This window comes from Netta rufina, assembly GCF_964035555.1.
Source record: "Netta rufina genome assembly, chromosome: Z".
Classification (NCBI taxonomy): Eukaryota; Metazoa; Chordata; class Aves; order Anseriformes; family Anatidae; genus Netta; species Netta rufina.
Genome location: NC_140126.1, coordinates 6,877,482 through 6,901,987, shown reverse-complemented (window position 1 = coordinate 6,901,987; position 24,506 = coordinate 6,877,482). Strand labels below are relative to the sequence as shown.

Below are 24,506 nucleotides of genomic sequence, written 5' to 3'. Positions count from 1 at the left end.
GAGCTGTCGTTTTCCAGCTCCTCTGAGACCCCTCAGCAGCACGCCTGAGGATCTTCAGAGCTCTGGCTGTGTGGTGAGGAGCTGCTTTCTGTCCTCCCTATTCCCCCCCGGACACCAGGGCCTGGAACATCCCAGACATCGAAGGTCAGCCCAGAGGCTCTCCTTGTTGAGCAGCACACTGCTGGAGGATGGGATGAGCACGTTCACACTGCACTGGGTGATGAACGGGCTGAAGAGCAGGGCTCAAAGCCTTGTGGTGATCGGGGCCGTTTGAAGAACCAGCAGAGCTGGCTGTCTTCCACAGACAACATCCCAGTGATCCCCAGGACATGACTGGGGGCCGCCGTCTGTTTCTGGAGGAAGAGAAAAGCAGTAGTGCTTAGGAGTGGGAGGGAAGATTCAGCAGCTCCGAGGGTTTCCTGAGGCATTCAGCTGGCACTGGAGGGCAGGGTGCTTGGTTCGATGGGGACAGACAATATTGCCTGCTGAGGGGGAGGAGGAGGAGGCAGCTGGGGACAGAGCTGAGGGGAAGGGCAACACGCAGTGTTTGTTGGCCGTGTCTTTCTGAAGGAGCTTTGTGTGAGGGTTTTGAGGGACTCCTTGCAGTTCCCCTCTCCTTCCTACCCCTGGCTCTCGCCAGCTCTTCTAACCGTGTCTTGGAAGACATCAAACAGCTGTGATTACTGAGGGGAAGTGCTGTGAGTGTGACATCTCCAGAAGCCACGTGTGCATGAAGAGGCTTTGGGAAGCGTGTGGCAGAAGCCTCAGGAAGGTGAGTGGCGTTTGGTGAACGCGCTCTGGTAGCAAGGAGCTCCGTGGGGTGAAGCCCTGTGATCCTGGTGGCTGGGGCTCTGGGGAGTGCCAGTGCCAGGGTGTCCCTGGGGAAGGAAAGCAGCAAAAGGCAGCAGTGCTGACACCGATGGGAGGATCCCTCCTCAAAGAGGAAGGCTCTTTCACCACATACGACTTGCTCATGCGGCTGCTTCCTTCCTCTGGTTGCAATTCTTGCAATCACAGCTGCCAGTGCCTGGAGGCAGCAAGTGGGGCTGAGGTCTGAGTTGTGCCCGGGCTCTGGATGCTAGCATGGCCCTGCAGTTGCTGGCTCTGACCTTCCTCCTGGTCCTCGTCCCGCTGCTGGGAACACAGGCACAGGAAGGTACTGGTCCCAAGACCCAAGGAGCACCCCGGGAAACAGGTAAGAAGTGTGCGCTCGTCTCTCTGCAGGAGAAGGTTTTTCTGCTCTTTCACCTGCAAGTCTGGTGTGCATCTTCACCACCGGCAGCACACGGCAGCTGTACCGCAGGGGCTGGAGGTGCAGCTGGGTTTGGGGCTGGAGGGCAGCAAGGCTCAGTGTGCTGGGAAAGCCTCTGTGAGCTCTGGGCTGTCACGCTGCATGGAGGGGGCAGTGTCCCTGGGAGCAGGAGGTGTCTCACCTGCTTTTGTCTCTGCCAGGAACGTGCCGAAAGCCCTCGTGGGACCCAAGGCTCCGTCTGGCACCAGAGCAGGAGGAGTACAAGGAGAATGAAGAAGTGATGCTGAGCTGTCCCGAGGGTTTGCATCCATCTTTCACCCACATCATATGTTCAAGTGAAGTGCAGTCCTTCAGCACTGGGAAGCCCGTGTACAGAGAAGTTTGGAAGGGAAAGGGCACAGGAGGTGCCTGGACCCGCATTCGCTCCATGGTGCAGTGTGTGGGTAAGAGAGGTGCCAGGAGCTCTCCTGGGGCCCCTGAGTGCTGGGGGACATAGGGGGAGATGCCAAAGTCAGTGGGAGGCAGCCCCTGCGCCTGCCCTGGATCCCCAAGGTCCCCAGGGGTGCCTGGGCGGGGAGGGGGCTGGTGGCAGCCTCTGTGCCCGAGGGTCCCGGCAGGAGAGGCTGCGGCAGCCGGCCGGGGGCAGCATCTGGAGCTGACCCTTCCTGCCCTCATCCCCTTCCTGGGGCTGTGCTGCAGAAGCTGCTCCACGTCGTGTCCCGCAGCTCCATCCCTCACCGTAGCGTGCCAGGGAACCTTTCTCCTGTGGCATGGGCACAGCCAGGAAGGGCTGGGTCTAGGAGCACAGTCTGTTTGAACACAGCGTTGCTGGGTGACACTGACACCACTGGGTTATGACTCAATGGTGAAGATTGCCTTGAGCAATGGTAGCCCACACACTCAACCGCATTTGTTCCTGTCTGAACTCCTCCAGCTCTGCAGCTGGAGACCTGCCGTGGGCAGTGTCACCTCCGGCTTCCTCTCCCTGCTGCTGGGTGGGAGCAGGGCTGTGACCGCAGCACCTTGCAAGGGTGCCAGGGGAAGGGAAGGCAAGGCAGTGACCCTCTTCAATGCTTCCTTCACAGAGGCCTTCCAGGTCGTGCCTGAGACCTTGGAGGCTTCCACCACCAGCATCAAACTGAACTGGACCTGCAGTCTGCCCGATGCCTGCCAGCGCATGCAGGCCACGTGCAGGCTGGCAGGGCCTTCCTCCCCTCCCTGCGAGGCTGAGGAGGTCACGGCACAGGAGATGCTGCATGGCCAGAATGGAACATTTACCTGTGACCACCTGCAGCCCTTCACTGACTACAGCGTCACCATCGCAGTGCCCCCCAGCACCATCATATTCACATGGGTGATCAGGACAAAAGAAACAGGTGGGTGTCCACAGGGGAGTACAAGAGAGGAGGGACATTCCTGGGCTGTTTCACATGTTGGGGAGGCAGATAAATGCCTTCTTCACCCAGCAGCTGATCATGAGCACCCTGTCCCCACTGGCACCAGGAGCTGCGGGCACCCAGTTGCAGGCTCATCCCCAGGTGGGTGTCCCCATGTGTGACCCCGTCTCGCTGTGCTTGCAGTGCCCGAGAAGCCGGAGAGGCTGTGGCTGGATGCCAGCATGGGGACGCTGCGGTGGCAGGCGCTGCCCTCCTGCAAAGGGGAGATCCTTGGGTACCAGGTACCAGGGGAGCAGGGGCTGCCTGTGGGCCCTGCGCCTCACCGGGTTCTTTGGGCTGGGTGCTTGGCACAGGCGGGCAGGCAGACCATGGGAAACCCTTGAGGACCTTGAGATCCACCCCCCTGGCTGATTTTCTAGCTGCTGTGATACGTTTGAGCATTTCTACCTCCATCTCATGTTTCTCCTGCTGCTGTGCTGCCTGCAGGGGCTGTGGGTGCCAGGGGGTTTCCTCCCCAGCTCTGCACAGCCTGTGGTTTGCAGACACCGGGGCTCTGTGTGCAGCACCTTGTGACGTGTTTTGTGGCGCAGTCTCATGGTCTTTCCTGTGCCTCAGGGGCCTTAGTTCTGGTTTGTGGCACAGGAAAGGCTGTGGTGTGCAGTGCTGGGTGCAGGAGTAAGGGGGCCAGTGCAGCACCCAACCTGTAGGAGTCTCCCCGTGGGGATTAGATATGATGCAGCCTCACTGAGGATGCCTTGGAAATCCAACCAGCCTGGAGAGCAGAAGAGTGCTCTGAGCAGCTCCATCTGCAGCTGCTGCTGCTGCAGGGGTGTCTGTGGTGCAGCAGATTGCTCTTGCTTCGAGTGCTGGCCCCAAATTCCCCCCTGTCCTCCTCCGCTCTGCGCTGAGGTCCACGCGTGGGGCCAAGGCTCCCGTGGCGTCTCTCCGGGAGCTTCCCAGCTGCAGGCGTGGGGAGCAGCGCAGCGCTGCTGGGCTGTGGCCGGCTGTGCGCTGGGCACGTTCCCCTGCAGCTCCGTGTCCTGTCCCCAGCTGAACGTCACCGCCTGGGGCCCGCAGGATGGCGGCTTCCTCCAGGTCGAGCGGCTGAGGCTGAGCAGCTCCGACACGGAGCACCCGCTGCCTGCGCACGGCCCTGGCACCAGATACACGGTGGCCGTGCGGGGCCTGACGGCTGCCGGGGCCGGGGCAGCGCTGCTGGGGGACTTTCAGAGCAACGGCTCGGGTAAGGGTGTGCGTGCGCTGCCCCCAGCCCTGCCCTGCCTCGCCGTGCCTCCTGCTGACGCTCGTCCCCGGGTCTTCCTGCACAGACACCGCAGCCCCTCCTGATGCCAGCTCCCGCCTCGTGCGCGACATCTCCCCCTCCCAGGGCACGGCCGTGCTTCGCCTCCGCCCCATCCCCTGGGTCCCCGGGGCGGCCAGGTGAGTGCAGCCCCTGCTGCTCTGCTCTGCACAGCCCCGAGCAGCGCTGACACCTGCAGCTGCCTCCTTCCAGCTCCTCGTCCCCGGCCCCGTCTCACAGCCCTGCCTTGCAGCGAGCACCAGCTCCTCGTGGCCATGACGCACAACAGCACGGTGCTGGAAGGCGCCTGCTCGGGGGAGCCGCAGCCCTTCAACGCCAGCCGCCCGCCCGACGCCTACGTGGCCGCCGTGCTCAACCTCAGCGCCCCCACGGACTTCGTGCTGGGCGACGGGACCCGCGGGCACGGCTTCCACAACGCTCCCCTGCGCCCGGGCTGGGACTACACCGCCCTGCTGCGCCTCGAGCGGTGCTCCCAGCAGGTACCCGTGGCGGGAGGCTGCAGCTCCCTGGGTGCCGCGGCTCCTGGGGACGTGGTGGCCCTGGGTGGCAGCCCTCTGCTCTGAACTCTGCCCCCGCTTCTCCCAACAGGAGGAGACGTTCGCCTGCGTGTGCTACAGCTTCTCTATGGGTAAGTGGGCTCCTCTGTGGAGGGGCTGGCTCGCCCCGCACCCTGTGTCCAAGGCTCTCTGCCACGTCCTCCCTTTTCCCAGCCTGGTGCCTTGCTGTGGTCAGGGGCTGGCGAGTGCAGGAGCTCCTTTTGGGGCACAGGACACCTCTCTTTTCCCATAAGTGGGGATGATTCTCCATCCCACACAGTACATGAGCCCACAGACACCTCTATATAATTGCACAGATTCATTGCCATGGCTGGGGCCATTTGAGATGCGTGGCACCCAGTGCTGGCTGTGTGTTAGTTGCAGGGCAGCCCCCTGGCTCATGGACCGGGATCGTCATTGGGGTGGTTGTGCTGATATTGCTGCTGCTCCTGTGTGCAGGCATCGTGTGGTTCGTGCTGTCCAGGTGAGTTTGGGGACTTTGGTTTGGTAGGATCCTGGGTGACACCAGCCTGTCACTCAGGACTGCCCTTTGTCCTTGCAGGAGAAGGAAGGATGTTCCCATCAAAGCTAAGGAGAACAATTAAAAAGGTAGAAAAGTGCCATTCCCTGGGCTGTCATCACATCGTCACAAAGCAGAGCTCTCCTGGGTGGGGCTGGCCCTCAGGAGGAACATCTGCTCACCCCGTTCTCTGACACCTACCCCCATTTTCCCCAGCCCCACGGTGGCCAGGCTGGAGAGCTGTCCTCACAGCCCCTGCCTGTCCCAGAGGACTGGGCAATGGTCACGGAGACGGGGTGGTCGTCCCTGGATCAGTGCTGTCAGCTGCTAGGCACTCGGCTCTCCTGTGACCATCACCAGCACCGGGGGTCCCACCCAGTTCAGCAGAGCAGGAGGAAAGCAGGAAGCCACAGAGGGTCACCAGCTTCTTTTTCTCTGACCCCCTCCACTCCCCAGCTTTTGCTTGCTGTTGAAAGGCCCGGCATTATTTCATGAGGCTTTCTGCAGTTCCCTTTTCTAGACTTTGATTTTGCTTTCCTGAAAGCAGGAACTGGACACATCCTTTGACTCAGAGTGAAGCTCGGGCTGAGGGACAGCCTGTGCTCCTGCCATGTCCTGGGCTCCCCACCCCTCTCCGCCTCCATGTGCTGAAATCCAGCCAAACCCAGGGCTCTGCTCGAGCGTGGTGTGACTGCACTGCCCTCACTGCTCTGCCTGCTCTGTCCAGACAACCAATAAATGCGGTTTGGAGGGGACTGCCTGCCCCACTACAGCTCCTGCCTTGTCATCTCCTTGCCCTTACAGAGTCATGCTCCCTGTAGGGTGCTGAATTAACTGCGCCTTGTTGAGAAGCCCTCTACCACACAGGCATGGTCCTGTGCCCATGCCTTGGCCAGAGCCGGGGGATCCATGTGCCCTTAGCTCCTTTGCAGCCCCCGTGTCAGATAAAACCTGGAAAAGAAGTGAAGATCAGAGCTCATCCCCACCACGGCCAGCACAGAGCCTTTATTGGTGAGACATGGAATAGAGTACAGAGTCAATCCTGGCTCTTGAGCCGCAAAGGGAAAGGCAGTCTCCATGGTGCTGCAGCCTCTCCTGGGCAGTAACCTGCAGGAACAAGGTCCGGGGATCTGGGTTGGTGCTGCAACCTGGCACTGCCATGGTGGAGCCAGACAGGCTGGGGAAGGAGCCCCTCTGGAGCTGGTAGGGCACCTGGATCAACATCGGGAAGATGGAGCTTCAGAAGGGGTCTGCGGGGTGTGGAAAGGACCAGGATAACCTTCTGAGGTGGTGGATTGTCCCTCCCATGGCTCTTCACAGCCTCGGGCTTCGTGCTTCTCTTGAAGCAGGACAGGTGGCCTGTGCTGCTCAGCCCTGTGGATCTCACAGGGGTTTGGGGCTGCCCTGACTGAACATGGGGTGTTGGTGGAGCTACCCTGAAGGGGTTGGGGAGCCTGGCTGGGGCAGCTGGCTCTCTTCATCCCTAGTGTGGATGTGTCAAGTACTGGTGCCTCTCCTCTGATCTGCATTATTGGGCTGTGGTGCTAGGTAAATTCCTGCCCAAACTCTGGTTCCTGCTTCAAAGTCTGACCACAGTTTGGAGACAGTCCAGGCTGCGCTATGCAGCTGCAGAGAATACTTGGGGTGGCTCATCGGAAGAGTAAAGCATCACGGGGCTGTGCACACCCTCCTCCTCTCCTCTGGTTTCCACCATTTCCTCAAGAAAGCTGAAGTCCTGTCCAGAGATGGGCTGTGACCATGCCTCTACTTGAAATTGCCGTAGGTTTCAAATGAGTTCAAGTAACTGAGGGCTAGTTCATAGCAGAGTCTGTACTGCTCCTGTGGATAAAAGGATGCAGGTGAGTATGTGGAGCCCAAGTGCCTGTCACAGAAGGCCAGCCTGGTTGCCAACAGCCCCCCGAACAAGCCAGGCAGAGGTACAGCCCCCTCTCCTCCACTCAGCCACAGCCCACCTGCCCCAAGTGAGGAATCACAAATGTAGGCTTGGTGAATGTAGGATGAAGGCTGGGCTGATCCTAGGGGAGCCAGCACCACCAGGTGGCTGCTGCTCACTCCCATCCAGGGTGTGTACACCGTGACAGCCTTGAGGACATCAATGGTCCACGTAGACCACGATGTTCCTGGAGCTGGTGGTGAGGTGGGTGCAGGACAGGCGCCCAGGCACAGACCAGTTCTTGCTCTGGTGTTGCCATCCCCATCCGAGTTTGGTCAGCACCTACCACGTCTTTAATCAGCTGCCTGCGTTGCCTCTTCAGCATCCTCACAGCCTGGGATACATCCACCAGCCCCTCGCTTTGGATCTGCTCGCACAGGAAACTGGCAGCACAGAAGATCCCGCTCCGGCTGGCACCGTCCCTGCAGGGAAGAGCAAGGGAAGGCACTTACCCTACATTTCCTGGTGTCCCACCAGCCAGATGAACTCATGCCCACCCTTCACCCGAGCTGAGACAGGAGTTGTGAGCTGTTTTGAAGGATACAGCCTGGACTCTGTGCCATGGGCTGCTCCTCCAAAAGACAGTGCTCACCAGCAAGTGACGAGGATGTGTCCGTCCTGGCTCTGCCGCTGGTGCGTCTCCACCTTCCCCAGCAGGCTGATGATGGTGGCAGGGTGCGGGGGAAGATGCTGCTTCATGGGCCAGTCCTCCAGTTGCCAGAACCGGACTTCCACCGCAGCCTTCTTGGGCTAGGAGGGAAGAAAGACAGTGGGTCGGGCAGAGAAGAAGCCCACTGGCTTCGTGGAGGAGAGGCAGGACAGCGTGGGCCTGGCTCAGCTTGCACAAAGAGTTTACCTGCTGCCTGTTGGTGAGGGCGAGTGTCCAGACTGTGAAACCAGCTCCAGGCTCCTCTGACAGCAGCTGGACGTGGAACCGGCCGTAGATGGCTTCGCCCTGGGTGGGCCAGACCTCCACGTACGTCTTGGGGGAGACAGATGCATGGTCACACAATGCCCCGACCCACACACGGAGTTCAGCAGCTCGTGTGGGCGCATTTGGGGCAGCCCCCTGCCTACACGTGGGTGCTCTGCCTGCTTTGTGCTTGGGACAAATCTGTGAGGCTGCAGCCAGAAAAATAACACCAAAAACCAAAGGGCTGTCCCTGTTACTCCTTTCTGTGCCTGTGGGGATGCCCCACCACTGTTGTACCAGTTATTCCACAGGGCTGGGGCCATTCTCAGGGCACAGCCACGTGGAGCCCAGAGGCTTGCAGCTCATCCCCATGGCAAGCAGGACCCCGGGAAGGAGACCCGCATGGGGGGGTGAAGGCAGAAAGCAGGCGGCAGGGAGAGGGGAGGGCAGCTGACCTTGTCCAGCTCCTGGAGCTGGTTCAGCACAACCACCGCCGTGCAGGTGTAATCCCAGACCAGAGCCCAGAAATCCACCAGCGTGCTGGAGAAGGGCAGCTGGGTGATGATCAGCCTGTCCTCCTTGGTGTACGTCTGCAAAACACACCATTTGGGGGGTGTGTGTGAATTTAGAGGTCACACAATCCGCAGATAGAGCAGTGCCTGCAATAACCACACTGGGCAGCCTCCACGATGCTGAAGGCTGGGCTGGGAGGCTCTGAAGACCCAGGGGCAGAGCCCGAGGAGATACAGAGCACCCAGCAGGCGAAAGGCAGTGGCTGAGCTGAGTGTGCTGGCAGGGCTTAGGCTGATCATGAGGGCCATCTCCTGGCAGCAGGGCTCCAGGCACTGCGAGACGGGGCTGTCTCACACCTCGAGGTGGGGTGGCATGGGCCAGCCCTGCCTCAGGCAGTGGTGCCCGTGGAGCCTCTGCTTGCTCCCAGCAGCTCCAAGCCTTGCTGAAGCTGGAGCCTTACGTTGGCAAACACCGCGTTGATGTAGCCCGGCGAGCCGTCAGCATTCAGCGAGGACATCAGGATGGGCCGGCAGGAATCCGCTGCGGAGGCAAGGGGCAGAGAGAGAAGGGGTGAGCCATCTGCCTGCACAGAGGGGGATCTGGGTGGGGAAAGTCCTGAAGCAGCAGTAAATCCACCCTCCCGACTTAGTAGGTCATGGTGATGGTTGGACTTGATGACTTGAAGGTCTTTTCCAGCCTAGAGGCTTCGATGGTATTAAGTATTGCCAACCAAAAACTGATGCTTGGTGCAGAACGCTCCATCCCCTGGTGGTAGCATGGTGCTGGGGAGGGAAGCAGCATCGCCCCCCTTGCTGCTCTCGGGAGCTGGGTTTTGGAGGAAGGGGCTGCCCAGCCCTGCAGTACCTGGCAGGATCCCTGGTTTGCGGTTCTTGGGCTGGTTGCTGGGTTTCTCTGCTTCTCTGCACGGCAGGAGCTGGAACAACTCGGAGAAGTTCTGCACTGCCTGTAAGGGATGGTTCAGCTTAGTGAGTCCTGCCTCTCAGCTCCCTTTCCATCTCCAGCCTCCCCAGAGATGTGCTACCAACATCTCCAGCCCACAGCTGGGTGAGGGCTGTGGCAGGAGGCCCCAGACCCAGCGCACCAGGCCCTGGTGGTACCTTGAACTCCTTCTCAAGGACGTTGCTCTGGCTCTGGGTCTCAGCCCCTTGGAGGCAGCGGATGTGGCTGGCGACGCTCTCCACCGGGACCCCAGTGCTGCCGCAGAGCAGGCCTTCGAGCAGCACCTCGTACAGGAAGGCATACTGCTCCTGCGTGGGGACACGGGTCAGTGCACTGTCCGGAGCAGCTCCATGGACAGCCCAGGGATCCCAGACCACCAGCACTCAGACTGCTCTGCACTGACATCGACCTGCATCTGGAATGTGCCAGCTCCAGCCTTCACCTCCCTGCTGGACACCTCTCAGTGTAGGCAGCCCTGCTCTAAGGAGCAGCCAGAAAATGCAAAAATCCAGTCAGGAGCATCTTCCTCTGGTTTAATGCTCTCTCAGATCAGACTTCAGCTCAAAGGAAGCCCAGAAAACCAATGGACTTGTCCTCCTGATGTAGGAAGACTGCTGTGTAGCTGGATTTAAGTAGCTGGATGGTCCTGCCCGACCTACAGTTTCATCCACAGGGTCACAGCACTGAACAGATCGTGAGGACATAGTCCCTTTCCCAGGACACTGCAGCCCAGAAGATGCCAGGCCAACATCCCGAAAGCCTGAAGGACACATCCTAAAAGCCACACACGCATGCTTGTTGCCTATAAGACTGCCCTTCCATGCCAGACTACTGGTGCATGTGGATGCTGCTGCTGCTGCCACTTCAGAGGGTCTCAGAGGAATGTGGCTCCTGCCTAGGTTTGGACACCGTGTTGAATACAAGAACCCACAGCGTCCATCACCTGGCAGCTCCAGTGCCTGTGGCTGAACCACACAGAGTGTGTCCACTGTGGCTCGGTTTACCACATCCCTGGGAAGGGTGTGAAGCAGATCTGCAGCCTGGCAGCGTGCAGGAAGCAGGTGACTCTCCTCACCTTGGTCTGCACCATGCTGACCCGCTGCTCCCGCAGCTTCTGCACGCAGTGAAACACATCCACCTTCCCCTCGGCCTTTGCCATCTTCAGGAGGAAATCCATGGCGATGAAGGTACCCGTCCGCCCGATCCCGGCACTGAGGACACAGAAAAAGAGAGGTTGGTACTGCCCTGGCCAGCTTTGCTGCAGCACCCGAGCATTCCCATCCTGGTACCTGCAGTGCACCAGCACAGGGCCAGCAGGGGCTTGTGACTCCCTGTTGTTCACTCTCTCCACCAGGTACAGGAGCTGGGCAGGGTTTCTGGGCACCCCGTGGTCTGGCCACTGCTGGTAGTGAAGTTGTTCCACTGCTCGTGGGAGAGGACAGCCTGCCTGAAGAGAGGGAGACACGGCTGGGAGCAGGAATCAGGCTGGTGTGAGATATGTTCATCTGATTCATGTCAGTATGGAACAGTGCTAGGGCCGTGTGGTACGATGAATGTGACCTTCTGTCTTACATACCCTTGTATAACCACAAGTCTAAGAAAAACAGAGTGGTTAATGTATATAATTCTTGTATCTTGCAAAGGAATGTTTTAGCAATTCGTGTCAATCAAGAGCTTGAAGGGAAATGTATTTGTAGGCTTTTCCTTGAAGTCTCTGATATCTGGGGGGTTTCAGAATAACTGCTAACTATTATGACTATTGCATGGGACACTATGCAAGTCTCTGCTATCTGGCCAGGAGATTAAGGAGACGGGGAGAGCTGAAGAACAACTAAAAGACAAAGCTTGCAGGGGACGCTGCACAAGTCTCTGACATACAGCCAAGTAGGACAAAGGAGAAGGACAAGAGGGAGGAAGACGATGAGCCTTCAGCACGAGAGACCCCCAGAGGGACCACCAGAGACTGATACGCATGCTCCAGTAGGAGGGTTTGGATTCTGGAAACTAATTATAATAATCCTGGTTTTTTTTAGAAGTAGCAATGAATATGTATCAGCCTAGGAGCATAAAAATCAGCTGCTTGATGTAACTGGTGTGTGTCTTGGTGGAGCAGCCAGCGCTGTTTGCTTACCTCTATTCCTTTAATAAATTGTAAACTTTGATTATAGTCCTATTTTGAAGACTGAGCCATTTATTACACTGGGAAGTTGTGTGAAGCAATGGCATGACAACAAACAGAGACAAAGCATGGCAGGAATGCACCAGCACCCAGCCTCCCCCCTGCACCCCACCGCAGTGACTGCTTCACCAGAGCTCATCAGGCAGCAAAGGGCATGATGAGGACTTTGAGCAAATTCACCAAGCCACAAGATTTGCTTTATTCTCTGCTTCCCCCTGCTGAGAGCAGTGAACTCAGAGGAGTAAATGCAGTGTGTGTCCCAGAGAGAAAAAAAATTTACAATGTGGAGTCTTTCCATAGTCATTGAAAAGCCCCTGCTTCCCCAGATCAGACGCTTCCTAAGGCTGATACTGCATGATATGAATATAGTCACGTTTATACCAGCCCATCCTCATTTTTTTTTTTTCCTGAGCATCACATTCACTTGGCCAGAGCTAATAGACCCCCAATGGGTGCTCCTGGAGTTTTAGCTTTCAGCTGGACTTTGTTCTAGGCAAGACAAGAACATGCCCAGCTGCAACGCCTCCATTTTGTGTCTGTTTTCCCCTCCTTGCACCTTCTTTTGTTCCTGTTTATTATCTGAGGTACAACTTCAGCAGAAATACCCGTCTTGAGAAGTGCTCTCATGTAAGCTATCTTAAACCATAATCTCTCTGTTCAGGTTTAGGAGCTGCAAGGCACCATGGTGCTTCTATGAGGACTGTCTGCAGACTGCTCCGGATGAGAGGTACCTGTCTCATCATCCCAAAAAGCCTGGGGCTGGTGCCCTGGGACAGAGTCCAGTGATAGCAAAGCTGACCAGCTACTGCTGGAGACCAGGCAGGGCTGACCAGCAGCAGCACCCTGCATCTCCATCACAGCCACATGTCAGTCTTACCTTTTGCAGGCAGAAGATGCGTGTGATAAGGCCCGTGGTGGTCCTAGTGTTGTTGAGTGTCACGGTGAAGTCCCCGTAGACTTGCTCCTGCTCTGGCCAGTACTGCTCACACTTGGTCTGCCAACAGCAGCGAGACTGCTGAGCACCTGGAAGCTCACTTGGGGAGCGTTACAAGCCAGCTCTTGGTGTGGAGCTGCTCCCTGCCCTCATCAAGGGCTGCACTGAGAGCAAAGCAAAGCAGGCAAGGAAACCTGGGCACTGGGGAGACCTGAGCTGAGCAGAGTGGGAGATGGTTCCTGTACCTTGTTCTGCTCCACTAAGCCTGTCAGCATCACAATGACCGAGACCTTCTCCTGCCAGACCATCTGCCAGAAATCCACCACCGTTCCAGGCAAGGGGCCTAGAGGAGGAAGAGGAGAGCCTGGTGTCAGAGCCCAGGCCGTGGAGATGCTCCCAGGCTCCTGGGCTAGGAGTAGCCTCATGTTTCCCTCTGCCCAGGAGTTACACTGCACAGCCTGGAGGGCATTTCAGCAGCTTTGCGAGGAGCCTGAGATGCCCTCACTGCATGGAGCAGACCGACCCACTGCAGCTCTGTTCCGTTGGAAGGAGCCTGATGCTGAGCACAGCACTGTCAGGCATTTGCAGGGCTGTCCCTGCTCACCAGCCTCCAAAGGAGAACGAACCAGGGGACCTCATCCTTAGCTTGGTGTGGTGGTTTTACTCAGGTGGGCAGCCGAGCTCCACCACAACCGCTCTCTCACTCCCCCTCTCCTCAAAGAGAGGGGGAGTGAGAGGGTTGCCCACTCGAGCGGAACCACGACACTTGGGCAGTGCAGGAGCTGGCTCACAGCCTCCTCCTGTGGCCAGACTAAGACCACCTATGCCCTGCAAAAGCTGTGACCACCATGGACAACAGAAGCACAGGAGATACAGGGCCCTGGATGGAGCTTTTAGCAGCTCCTGGGCTGCTGTCCCAGCTCCCCACACACCAAGGGGCTCAGAGCAGAGACTGGAATCTCCTGGGCAGTTCATCCCTGTGCCAGCTCTGGGCAGTTTCCAGGGCTGGAAGCACTCACCTTGAGCTGCAATGAAGAAGCGCGGACTCCGGTAGCTCTGTGAGAGAGAGTTTCAAGCAGCTCCAATCACCCAGGTTAAACATTTAACAAGAAATACAAGAAACACAAGGCCCATCCCCACAGGTACCAGAGCACCCAGCACAATATGTCCCACAGCACCAATCCTGGACAGCACGGAGAGGCAGGGGCTGCCTCTGCATCCCTATGCCCTTCCTACTGTGAGCAGGTCCCTCTTTATTAGGGATGAGGATGGTGCACAAACCCACCAGAGTGCTGCAGGCAGCTCAGAGGGGGCCAGGGAGAGCAACATCCCAAGATCTGCCAGCATGTGAGGACAGCTAGTGCCAGTCCCTGGGGCCACCCATGTATGCATATCTCCTACCCTGCCCAGGGCAGCGATTCCTTGCTACCTACATCCATGTAGCTGGCGTTGATGTAGTCGCTCCCCGCGTCTGCAGAGGGCTGCAGCACCACACGGCAGTGGTCATCTGGAAGAGAAGGGAGGTGGGAGTCAGTGGGCTGTCGCTCTGGGGCAGCAGTGAAATGACTGTGTCAGGAAGGAGGTATAATTCAGGAAAACCCAGGGCTGCCCGCTCCCTTCTCAGCAGCCTTCCAGGCCTCAGGACATGTTCAGAAGGAAAGAACAAATAATGAAACAAAAGGTGATGTGGCACAGGCAACATGCTTTTGGAGGGGCACCTATACCTGCCCAGCACCCAGCCACCTCCAAATGCCCGTGCCAGCCCCCAGAGAGCCCTGCTTACAGGGAATGATGAACTTGTAGCGGTTCTTGCCCTGGTTACACGGCTCCTTCCCAGCATCGCAGGGATGCAGCAACGTCGAGGTCAGTTGCTGCAGAGGAGGAAGATGAGCTCTGGATTAGCCTAAATTCTGGGGCTGGCTGAGGCTGCCTGCATCGCATGCCCCACAGGGGGCTGGGACTGCATGGGCAGTGCATCTGGACAGGAAAGCAAAGCTAAACCAGACCTGGTACTCTGCCATCCGCCCGGCACCGTGACTGCTGGCTGATTCATCCTCTGTCTGCTCGGCCTCTAATTCTGCCCTCTTAAGCCTCTTCAGAGCCTCCAGCAGTTCCTCCACTGGGATCTGTGTGTTCAGCTTGTTCACACCTACGGGGACCACCAGGGGAGGAGGTGACCTGACAGCAGGGAGCGGGACCCCACCAAAGCCCAGATTGCCCCTCCCCATCCCGCTCCCCCTCTTTGGGGATGTGTTCCTTTCCCCATACCACCCAATTCTGACCTCCCTTGGTCCCATAAGGACCTTACAGTGCCTGGAAGCACCCAGCCTGCACTTTTAACAGGCAGTCTGTGCAGACAGTGCCTCTGCTCATACTGCACCTCCTCGACATTTTCTCAGGGGGATAGTGCTGTTGCTTTCAGACGCTTTGGAACCGTTGTGCTTTCGCCTGTAAAACAGCAAGAGAGGCCCTTGGGCACTCAGGAGATGGAGAGAAGATTTATATCAGGGTCCACCCTGGGTAGCCCAAGGACCTTGGTATCCCATGGCAGCACAGAGAGCAGAAGAGCAGCACATACTAACCTGAAGAGCAGGAAGAGCAGCAGAATCCCCAGTGCCAGAATTACCATTGTCACCATGAGTGCCATCAGCACAGGCTTCCTCTTCAGCAGAGGTGCCAGCTCCTGTCCTGCAAACAACACAGTTCAGGATCAGGCTCCTGCAGAGCCCGAATCCATCAACGGGAGACTCCACAGGGGGGTGGGGAGAAAAGTAGCTTCCATCATTATCCACCACAGGGTCTGTGCTGGAGCGAAGTTAGGCTTGTGCAGGAATGGGTGCTTGCGTGGTGTGAAGCCCTTCAGCATGGGCTGTGTCTCTATGACTGTCCCCAGGCGTGGCCAGAGCCAGGTGAGTAGTTTGAGTTTTGGGGGTCACACTTGTACTAGGGCAGCATGAGGACTAAGATGCAAAGCGAGATGATGGCATGGAAGCTGTGCAGGGTCCAACTGTACCGCAAGTGCCCAAGTGGCATCAAGATCCAGGGAACATCCAAGAGGATGAGGGTAGCATCTGGCTATAGCATCACCCCAGAGTAAGGGAAAAGAGAGGTGTCCTGTGCCCCCACAAGGAGCTCCTGCACTCGCCAGCCCCTGACCACAGCAAGGCACCAGGCTGGGAAAAGGGAGGACGTGGCAGAGAGCCTCGGGCACAGGGTGCGGGGCGAGCCAGCCCCTCCGCAGAGGAGCCCACTTACCCATAGAGAAGCTGTAGCACACGCAGGCGAACGTCTCCTCCTGTTGGGAGAAGCGGGGGCAGAGTTCAGAGCAGAGGGCTGCCACCCAGGGCCACCACGTCCCCAGGAGCCGCGGCACCCAGGGAGCTGCAGCCTCCCGCCACGGGTACCTGCTGGGAGCGCCGCTCGAGGCGCAGCAGGGCGGTGTAGTCCCAGCCCGGGCGCAGGGGAGCGTTGTGGAAGCCGTGCCCGCGGGTCCCGTCGCCCAGCACGAAGTCCGTGGGGGCGCTGAGGTTGAGCACGGCGGCCACGTAGGCGTCGGGCGGGCGGCTGGCGTTGAAGGGCTGCGGCTCCCCCGAGCAGGCGCCTTCCAGCACCGTGCTGTTGTGCGTCATGGCCACGAGGAGCTGGTGCTCGCTGCAAGGCAGGGCTGTGAGACGGGGCCGGGGACGAGGAGCTGGAAGGAGGCAGCTGCAGGTGTCAGCGCTGCTCGGGGCTGTGCAGAGCAGAGCAGCAGGGGCTGCACTCACCTGGCCGTCCCGGGGACCCAGGGGATGGGGCGGAGGCGAAGCACGGCCGTGCCCTGGGAGGGGGAGATGTCGCGCACGAGGCGGGAGCTGGCATCAGGAGGGGCTGCGGTGTCTGTGCAGGAAGACCCGGGGACGAGCGTCAGCAGGAGGCACGGCGAGGCAGGGCAGGGCTGGGGGCAGCGCACGCACACCCTTACCCGAGCCGTTGCTCTGAAAGTCCCCCAGCAGCGCTGCCCCGGCCCCGGCAGCCGTCAGGCCCCGCACGGCCACCGTGTATCTGGTGCCAGGGCCGTGCGCAGGCAGCGGGTGCTCCGTGTCGGAGCTGCTCAGCCTCAGCCGCTCGACCTGGAGGAAGCCGCCGTCCTGCGGGCCCCAGGCGGTGACGTTCAGCTGGGGACAGGACACGGAGCTGGAGGGGAACGTGCCCAGCGCACAGCCGGCCACAGCCCAGCAGCGCTGCGCTGCTCCCCACGCCTGCAGCTGGGAAGCTCCCGGAGAGACGCCACGGGAGCCTTGGCCCCACGCGTGGACCTCAGCGCAGACCGGAGGAGGACAGGGGGGAATTTGGGGCCAGCACTCGAAGCAAGAGCAATCTGCTGCACCACAGACACCCCTGCAGCAGCAGCAGCTGCAGATGGAGCTGCTCAGAGCACTCTTCTGCTCTCCAGGCTGGTTGGATTTCCAAGGCATCCTCAGTGAGGCTGCATCACATCTAATCCCCACGGGGAGACTCCTACAGGTTGGGTGCTGCACTGGCTCCCTTACTCCTGCACCCAGCACTGCACACCACAGCCTTTCCTGTGCCACAAACCAGAACTAAGGCCCCTGAGACACAGGAAAGACCGTGAGGCTGCGCCACAAAACACGTCACAAGGTGCTGCACACAGAGCCCCAGCATCTGCCAAACCACAGGCTGTGCAGAGCTGGGGAGGAAACCCCCTGGCACCCACAGCCCCTGCAGGCAGCAGGAGCGTATTGGGTTTATGTGGAAAGGTTTGGTTGTGGCGGGCTGCAGGGGTGGCCTCTGTGAGAAGAATGCAGAAGCTGCCGCATGTCAGATAAGAGCCAGTTTCAGCTGGCTCCACAAGGACCCGCTGCTGCCCAGAGCTGAGCAGGAGTGATGTTGTTTGTGCCCCTATGAGAGCAGAGAAAGGGAAAAACAAGCTGCACCTCACAGCAGCTGGGAGAGAGGAGTGAGAAGCAGCCCTGCAGCCCCCAGGTGAGTGCAGCAGGAGGGCAGGAGGTGCTCCGGACATGCAGCAGCAGTTCCCCTGCAGCCTGTGGAGAGGCCCCTGATGGAGCAGGCTGTCCCCCTGCAGCCCATGGGTCCCACATGGAGCAGATCTCCACGCTGCAGCCCCCCCATGGGTGGAGGAGCCCCCGGTGGAGCAGGTGGATGTGGCCTGGAGGAGGCTGCGGCCCATGGAGAGCCCCCGCAGGAGCAGGCCCCGGGCCGGAGCTGCAGCCCGTGGAGAGGAGCCCACGCAGGAGCAGGGGGGCTGGGGGGAGCTGCCACCCACCCGTGGGGGACCTGTGCTGGAGCAGTTTGCTCCTGGGGGATGGACCCCGTGGGAGCAGTTCTTGTAGAGCTGCTGCCTGTGGGCAGCCCCCGTGGGCTCATTTTGGGAAGGACGGCATCCCATGGAAAGGACCCCGCATGGAGCAGGGGCAGAGAGGGACCATGAGGGAGCAGTGGAGACAAAGCGTCAGGGACTGAACACAGCCCCCATTGCCCGTTCCCTTGTGTTGCTCAGGGAGGGGACACAGAAGAGGGTGAAAATGGGGGTGAGGTGTTTTTAGTTTGTTTTTAGATTCTCACTGCTCTAGCATATTAGTAATAGGTAATAAATTATATTAATCTCCCTATGCTGAATCTCTTTGCCCCTGACAATAACTGATGGGTGATCTCCCTGTTCTTATCTCGACCCTTGAGCCCCTTTCCCTGTGAGGAGGGGGAGTGAGTGATCACTTGTGGTGCAGCTCAGCTGTAAAGCTTGGTAAAGCCAGCACGGGGAGGAACATTGAGAGGGAGGTAGAAATGTTCAAACGTATCACAGCAGCTAGAAAATCAGCCAGGGGGGTGGACTTCAAGGTCCTCAAGGATTTCCCATGGTCTGCCCGCCCACCTGTGCCCAGCACCCAGCCCAAAGAACCCGGTGAGGCGCAGGGCCCACAGGCAGCCCCTGCTCCCCTGGTACCTGGTACCCGAGGATCTCCCCTTTGCAGGAGGGCAGCGCCTGCCACCGCAGCGTCCCCGTGCTGGCATCCAGCCACAGGCGCTCCGGCTTCTTGGGTACTGGAAGCACAGCGAGAGGGGGTCATGCACGGCGACGCCCACCTGGAGCTGAGTTTTTGGGGAGAAAAGCAAAAGTACCTTGACAGGCAGGGGACACTTACCTGTTGCCTTTGTCCGCAGGAACCGTGTGAACAGGATGGTGCTGGGGGGCACTGAGATGGTGACGTTGTACAAAGTGAAGGGCTGCAGGTGGTCACAGGTAAATGTTCCATTCTGGCCATGCAGCATCTCCTGTGCCGTGACCTCCTCAGCCTCGCAGGGAGGGGAGGAAGGCCCTGCCAGCCTGCACGTGGCCTGCATGCGCTGGCAGGCATCGGGCAGACTGCAGGTCCAGTTCAGTTTGATGCTGGTGGTGGAAGCCTCCAAGGTCCCAGGCACAACCTGGAAGGCCTCTGTGAAGGAAGCATTGAAGAGGGTCACTGCCTTGTCTTCGCTTCCCCTGGCACCCTTGCAAGGTGCTGTGGTCACAGCCCTGCTCCCACCCAGCAGCAGGGAGAGGAAGCCGGAGGTGACACTGCCCATGGCAGGTCTCCAACTCTGCAGCCACCAGCCCCCTCCCCACCCAGGCACCCCTGGGGACACAGGGCAGGCACAGGGGCTGCCTCCCACTGACTTTGGCATCTCCCCCTATGTCCCCCAGCACTCAGGGGCCCCAGGAGAGCTCCTGGCACCTCTCTTACCCACGCACTGCACCATGGAGCGAATGCGGGTCCAGGCACCTCCCGTGCCCTTTCCCTTCCAAAGTTCTCTGTACACAGGCTTCCCATCGCTGATCCACTGGACTTCTCTTGAACATTTGATGTGGGTGAAAGATGACTCGAAACCCTCGGGGCAGCTCAGCATCACTTCTTCGTTCCTGTTGTACTCCACCTGGTCTGGTGCCAGACGGAGCCTTGGGTCCCACGAGGGCTTTTGGCACGTTTCTGGCAGAGACAAAAGCAGAGACAAAAGCACTCCTCAAAAAAGGAGTGGCAGTGGGGCTGGGGCTGCCCAGGGGTGGGTGAGGCTGGGCCACCATTTGCTTGGGCTCTGGTCGCAGGCATCAAACCCAGGGAGACCGAGGGATGCGCTCAGGCATGGGGAGCATGGCCCAGAACATGGTGGGGATGTGGGAAACGCAGAGAGGCATGAAAGGTAGGACTGGATGACAGGGCTGCAGAGAAGGTAATTCCTGCCACCCCACGTACCAAGGCACACTACAGGTTCCTCAATGTGAATCCAGACACCTGTGCTCTTCCTCCCCATCCAGGTAGTTCTGTCTGCAAATCCCGAATGTTCTGCTGTCTGCATTTCCCCTGCACATTTGATGTGGGTAAAGGACAGCTTGGAACTCTCAGGGCAGCTCAGCGCCACTTCTTCGTTCTCCTTGTACTCCTCCTGGTCTGGTGCCAGACGGAGTGCTAAGTCCCACAAGGGCCTTTGGCACGTTTCTGTCCGAGGCAAAAGCAGGTTTAGTTGGGGTGTGGGTGATGAGGTGGGGCAGGATACCGCCAGCTATCAGCAACCACCAGCAGTCCATCCAGCTACCAAAGGGAGATGGAAGGAGAGCTGTCCATTTGCCATGACGTGCCCCCCAGCACGCCTTGCTGGAAGGGAGGGGGCTCCCCTTGTCACTTGCCCACAAAATCCCTTCTCCACCCCATTTCCATGCTCGCTCTTTGCCCCCCACCACATCCCACGGCCGGCAGCTCCCCAGGACAATCCCACCTGCAGCAGGAGACCCCCTGCAGCCGCTCTCTGGAGCTGACCCCAAGCCCAGCTCAGGCTGCCCTTCACCTCGCCCTGCCCTGGCACCAGAGGAGCCGCAGGGCCACGGGGCTCCAGGCGAGGCACCTCCTGTCACCCCACTTACTGATGCACGTTGTGGGGCTCTGAATGGGGACCCATTGCCCCGACTCATTTTTCTGTGTCCAGGTGCCCTTGTGCTCCCCTGTAGCCACAGCCTGAGGTATCCATGTGCATTTAGCCTGCTGGAAGGGGGGCTGGAAACCCTCCGGGCAGCTCAGCCTCACTTCTTTGCCCTCCTTATAGACGTCCCGCTCTGGTGCCAGACGAATGTCAGCGTCCCACTGGGGCCTCGAGCATTTTACTGTCAAAGGCAAATTTGTGTGAGAGCGGGGCCAGGAGGCTCGGGGAGGCCACAACCAAGGCCGTGAGGAAACCTGAGGGGTGCTGAGCCCAGGACAGCAGCGTCACAGGGACCAGTGGGGAAGGAGGGTGCTCTGAGGGGGGAGCTCCTCAGCAGCCGGCAGGGCACCGCAGCGCCAAGCAGGGGCTGGGGTGGCAGAGCCTTGGCTGGCTCGGGAGTGTGAGGGCAGAGAGGGGACGGGGAGAGCTGCCCCGCGTACCCACGCACGCTACGGGCTCCTCAATGCGGGTCCAGGCACCTCTGCCTCTCCTCCCCCACCAGCTGTCCCCATAGACAGGTTTTCCTGAAGTCTCTCCTTGAAATTCCCTCACACATTTGGCGTGGGTGAAGGAGGGCTTGACACCTTCAAGGCAAGACAGCCTCAGTTCCTCATTCGGTGTGTAGTTCGGTGTGTAGTTGCCTTTCATTGGGACGAGCATGACCCTTTTGTCCCACTGGGGTTTCTGGCACTTTCCTGCAGGGGAGAAAGCGTGACAGTCCTCCTTGGGGACGGGGTGCTCGGGCAGGAGGGGGCCGAGACTGGAACACGACTGCCTGCGGGGTCGGCCATCGGCACAGCCCCTGGGTGTGGGACAGGAGCCCCGCGGGGCTGTGAGGTGCTCAGAGCAGCAGGGCTGAGGGCAGGATCTGGCCACAGCTCAGGCAGACGGGCCGCAGAGGCAGGGCAGAGGCAAGGCCGGGCCCCGCTGGGGGCTCCTGTCCCGGCCCAGCTCGGGGGCTGCTCCCGGCCGCGGCCATCCCAGAGCCGAGCCCGAGGCATCCCACGGGCACGGTGAGACGCCAGGGGCCCTGCTGATGGAGAGGAGCCCGCGGCAGGGGAGAGCTGCTGCCCCCGAGTTACCTGTGCAGGCCTGGTACATCTCAGTGTGATGCCACCTTCCCTGCTTGTCCTTCACTTTCCAGGCATGTCCCCAGCCGATCCATACAACACATCTGATCACAGCGAGAGGAGGATCATCCTCAGTGAAGCAGCTCAGTGTCAGCTCCTCCCCGTTATCGTAAAATGTCTTCTCTGGGACAAAGCGGAGGCTTGAGTCCCACTCAGGCTTCGGGCATGCTGCACAGAGAAGAAGGAGAGCGTGTCAGTGGGATGGGAAGAGCCAAAGGTGGGCAGCGCATTCTGCTGCTGCGGCCGCTGATGGACCTCTCCAGGGGTTTGTGCCTCGTTGCAGGGCACATCCCGGCAGAGGCAGGGGTAACGCTGCACAGCACGTGGGGCTGGCCCCTTCCTCCAGGCTGGAGCTCCGGGAGGGCTCCGAGAGAGCAGGGAAAGGAGCACTGGGCTTCCAGCCCTGTAGGGATTCACAGCATGCCCGAGCAGGGAGGCACTCAGAGCACAGCAGGGCCGCCCACAGACACAATGAAGGGTCCAGGTGAAGCTTCAGCGAGGCCAACACGGTGCAGGAGGGCAGCTGGCAGGCTTTGAGCAGCAGGAGGTGAGGTTCGTGTTTCGGGAAGCTGTGCTGTGGAGCGGGAAGTGGCAGCACGGGGCAGCATGCAGCTCACAGCCGGGGTGTGCGGCCCCACGGGGCTCCTCCACGGCCTCCCTTGGGCTTTTGCTGCCCCAGGATTATCCCTGAGCCCCCTCTGGCAGTTCAATTCCACTAACACAAACTGTTTGTTTGAACAGAGCCTCGTTTTACCTAGCGCTGGGCATTGCTGCTATGTCCCCTGGGCGTCTGCATGGTGCAGTGGCAGGCTAGGCTAACGGCAAGGGGCCAGGGCCAGCCGGACAAACAGAGCCAGCCCTTCAGGAAAACATCCCCTGGAAGCTTCTCCGCCTCCCTGCTGGACGCAATGGGATTGTAGGGGAACGAGGCTTTGGTAGGGGCGTTGAGGAAAGCTCTGAGAGCCATGCAGAAAGACGGCCGGGGGACAATAGGACAAAGGGACAATGCCGCCTGCTCAGCGCAGGGAGCAGCGCTGCGCCACACGCCCCGACCACATCCTCTGCCGGCAGCGTTGGCACCGCGCACGCAGCGCTGCCTCCTCCCCAGTGCTGGGACGCAGATTTGTCATCTGGCTTCCTCAGCGCGCCCCCAGAACCCTGCCCGCCACCCCCACTCCTTCGCTCCCAGCCGCATCGCCTTGCCTGCAGCTCTTCAGGTAGCGGTGCTCAGAGCTGGGGCACGCGCGAGGCTGGCCTGGAGGATTTAGCATGCTGAACTTGGACAGCCCCATGCTGCCCGTGCCACGGTCCCCGCGGCTTGAGGGGACTTTTAAGCATTCAAACAGGCACACCAGTGTGCCGCAGCTCATCCACTGTCCCCTGGCCTGTGTCCCTCTCCCTGATTGTACCCCGCATGTGCCTGCAGGGCTGCCCATGCCTCTGGGAGTGGCCAAGAAGCATTCGTGTTTCGATTCCTCTTTTTCACAAACACCAAGTGCAAATTCAGCAATACCGTCTCCGCTGCATGCAACCCCGGATTTCTCCTAGGACGGTCGGGTGACCGAGACGTGCAGAGCACACACAGGGCTTGCCAGCCACCGTGTGCCTGCTGCATCCCACAGCTGGGTCCTGGCCTTCGTCTGCCCTTGTGCACCGTGCAAACAAGCTGGAGAGCCACAGCTGCATGCACCGGCCCTGCAGGACAGCTTGGGTGGAGGATTTGGGAAAGGGGCAGGGGGATGTCTTCTGCTGCGGGCTTTGCCCTTGGTTTTCCAGTGATGGCGTGCTGTGCTCACACTCCCTGTCCCTCCAGGGGCACAGCTCCCCTGGCCTATGCCATGCAGCGCAGACCCTGCTGTCCCCCACCTGGCCTGAGCTCAAATCAGCACCTGAAAAAAAAACAGTCCCATTTTGGGGCCCTGGTGACAGCCAGGATCCTCGACTTGCGGGCTCCTCCAGCCTGTGCCAGCCCAGGGACATACATGTACATACAGCAGGTCCCTACAACGTGAGCACGTGCAAACTGAACATTTGTTGCCACCCAGCTGCAGCAAGGTGAGTTTAGAGACAGCCTCCAGGTCAGATGGACGCAGAACAAGGCAGGGCGATGGTCCCCAGAGCTGGGCTCAGGCCCCGGGCCGTGCTGCCCTGGATGGGTTCACCATCTCCTGGAAGCTCAGTTAGCAGCTGGCCCTCCAGGCACGCAATTAACCGGCTCTGCTGCTATTAAAATGTCAGTCCCACTTCCCAGTTCTGCTGACAGATGCTGAAAATAACAAAACAACCTCGACCTGCTCTTAGAAAGCAAGCCTTGCTGCGAGGTACCCCTGTGGGCTTTGCTCTCCACCCTCTCACCCCGTCCTGGGCTGCAGCCCCTGCTGCTGTACAGGGGGAGCTGGGGGCTGCCTGGTGCTGGGGGGCTCACCCTACTACACCCCGACCGATGCCCTCATGTCCCTGGCACGGACATCGCCTCCAGCCTCTGACAGAGCTGCTGCGTGCTGCCGGCGGCGAAGGGACACGGCAGGCACGCAGCAAGGGAGCAGCAACACTTTCCTCTTGCAGGGAGAAGAGCGCCCACCTCTTACCCGTCTGTCGGTGATTTTCTTTGTTACTGGTCTCATCCTTTTCCATCTTTTCTGCTGCCAGCAGAGGCGTGAGGGCCAGGAGAAGGCTCCAGCGCAGGGCCATGCTGCCTTCTCCCCCCTGGCAGGACCGAGGGCTCGTCCCGCCGGCTGCTGCTCAGCGCGCCCGCCCGACTGCGAGATGTGCAAGCAGCGAAAGGAAGCAGGCAGGCAGAGCGGCTGCATGCGGTGCGAGAGGCTTCCTCATTGGAGAGGGAACCTCTGCCGCTGTCAGCACTGCTTTCGTTCCTCGGAGCACCGGGGCAGCTTCACACCCCTTTCACAGCCCCGCAGCTCTCTGAGTG

The 24,506-nt window shown here is 59.7% G+C and overlaps 2 protein-coding genes across 3 annotated transcripts; one reads left to right on the top strand and one right to left on the bottom strand.

The window, feature by feature from the left end:
- Nucleotides 1-1,046: 1,046 nt before the first annotated feature.
- Nucleotides 1,047-5,785, top strand: LOC311220917 (uncharacterized protein). 2 transcript variants are annotated; one of them, XM_084304568.1, is made up of 11 exons: nucleotides 1,047-1,195; nucleotides 1,453-1,695; nucleotides 2,338-2,628; nucleotides 2,833-2,930; nucleotides 3,700-3,892; nucleotides 3,978-4,089; nucleotides 4,203-4,449; nucleotides 4,559-4,598; nucleotides 4,885-4,990; nucleotides 5,069-5,115; nucleotides 5,574-5,785. In XM_084304568.1, exons 1-10 carry the CDS (start codon nucleotides 1,084-1,086, stop codon nucleotides 5,109-5,111), a joined length of 1,485 nt encoding a protein of 494 aa, XP_084160694.1. In that variant the 5' UTR covers nucleotides 1,047-1,083; the 3' UTR covers nucleotides 5,112-5,115; nucleotides 5,574-5,785. The 2 variants fall into 2 exon arrangements, with proteins under 2 accessions (XP_084160694.1, XP_084160693.1); XM_084304567.1 differs by having other exon boundaries at nucleotides 5,243-5,785.
- Nucleotides 5,786-6,047: 262 nt separating this feature from the next.
- LOC311221089 (receptor-type tyrosine-protein phosphatase kappa-like) lies at nucleotides 6,048-24,268 on the bottom strand (the record flags this gene model as incomplete). Its single annotated transcript, XM_084304848.1, has 30 exons — nucleotides 6,048-6,865; nucleotides 7,267-7,402; nucleotides 7,573-7,730; nucleotides 7,837-7,962; nucleotides 8,349-8,483; nucleotides 8,867-8,946; nucleotides 9,271-9,370; nucleotides 9,525-9,674; nucleotides 10,442-10,577; nucleotides 10,656-10,813; nucleotides 12,423-12,539; nucleotides 12,725-12,822; nucleotides 13,499-13,535; nucleotides 13,913-13,986; nucleotides 14,263-14,350; nucleotides 14,486-14,628; nucleotides 14,860-14,927; nucleotides 15,062-15,167; nucleotides 15,735-15,774; nucleotides 15,884-16,130; nucleotides 16,244-16,355; nucleotides 16,441-16,633; nucleotides 18,442-18,539; nucleotides 18,641-18,931; nucleotides 19,220-19,462; nucleotides 19,727-19,969; nucleotides 20,392-20,628; nucleotides 20,888-21,142; nucleotides 21,530-21,745; nucleotides 24,166-24,268. 30 exons carry the CDS (start codon nucleotides 24,266-24,268, stop codon nucleotides 6,791-6,793), a joined length of 4,263 nt encoding a protein of 1,420 aa, XP_084160974.1. The 3' UTR covers nucleotides 6,048-6,790.
- Between the last annotated feature and the right edge of the window lie 238 nt (nucleotides 24,269-24,506).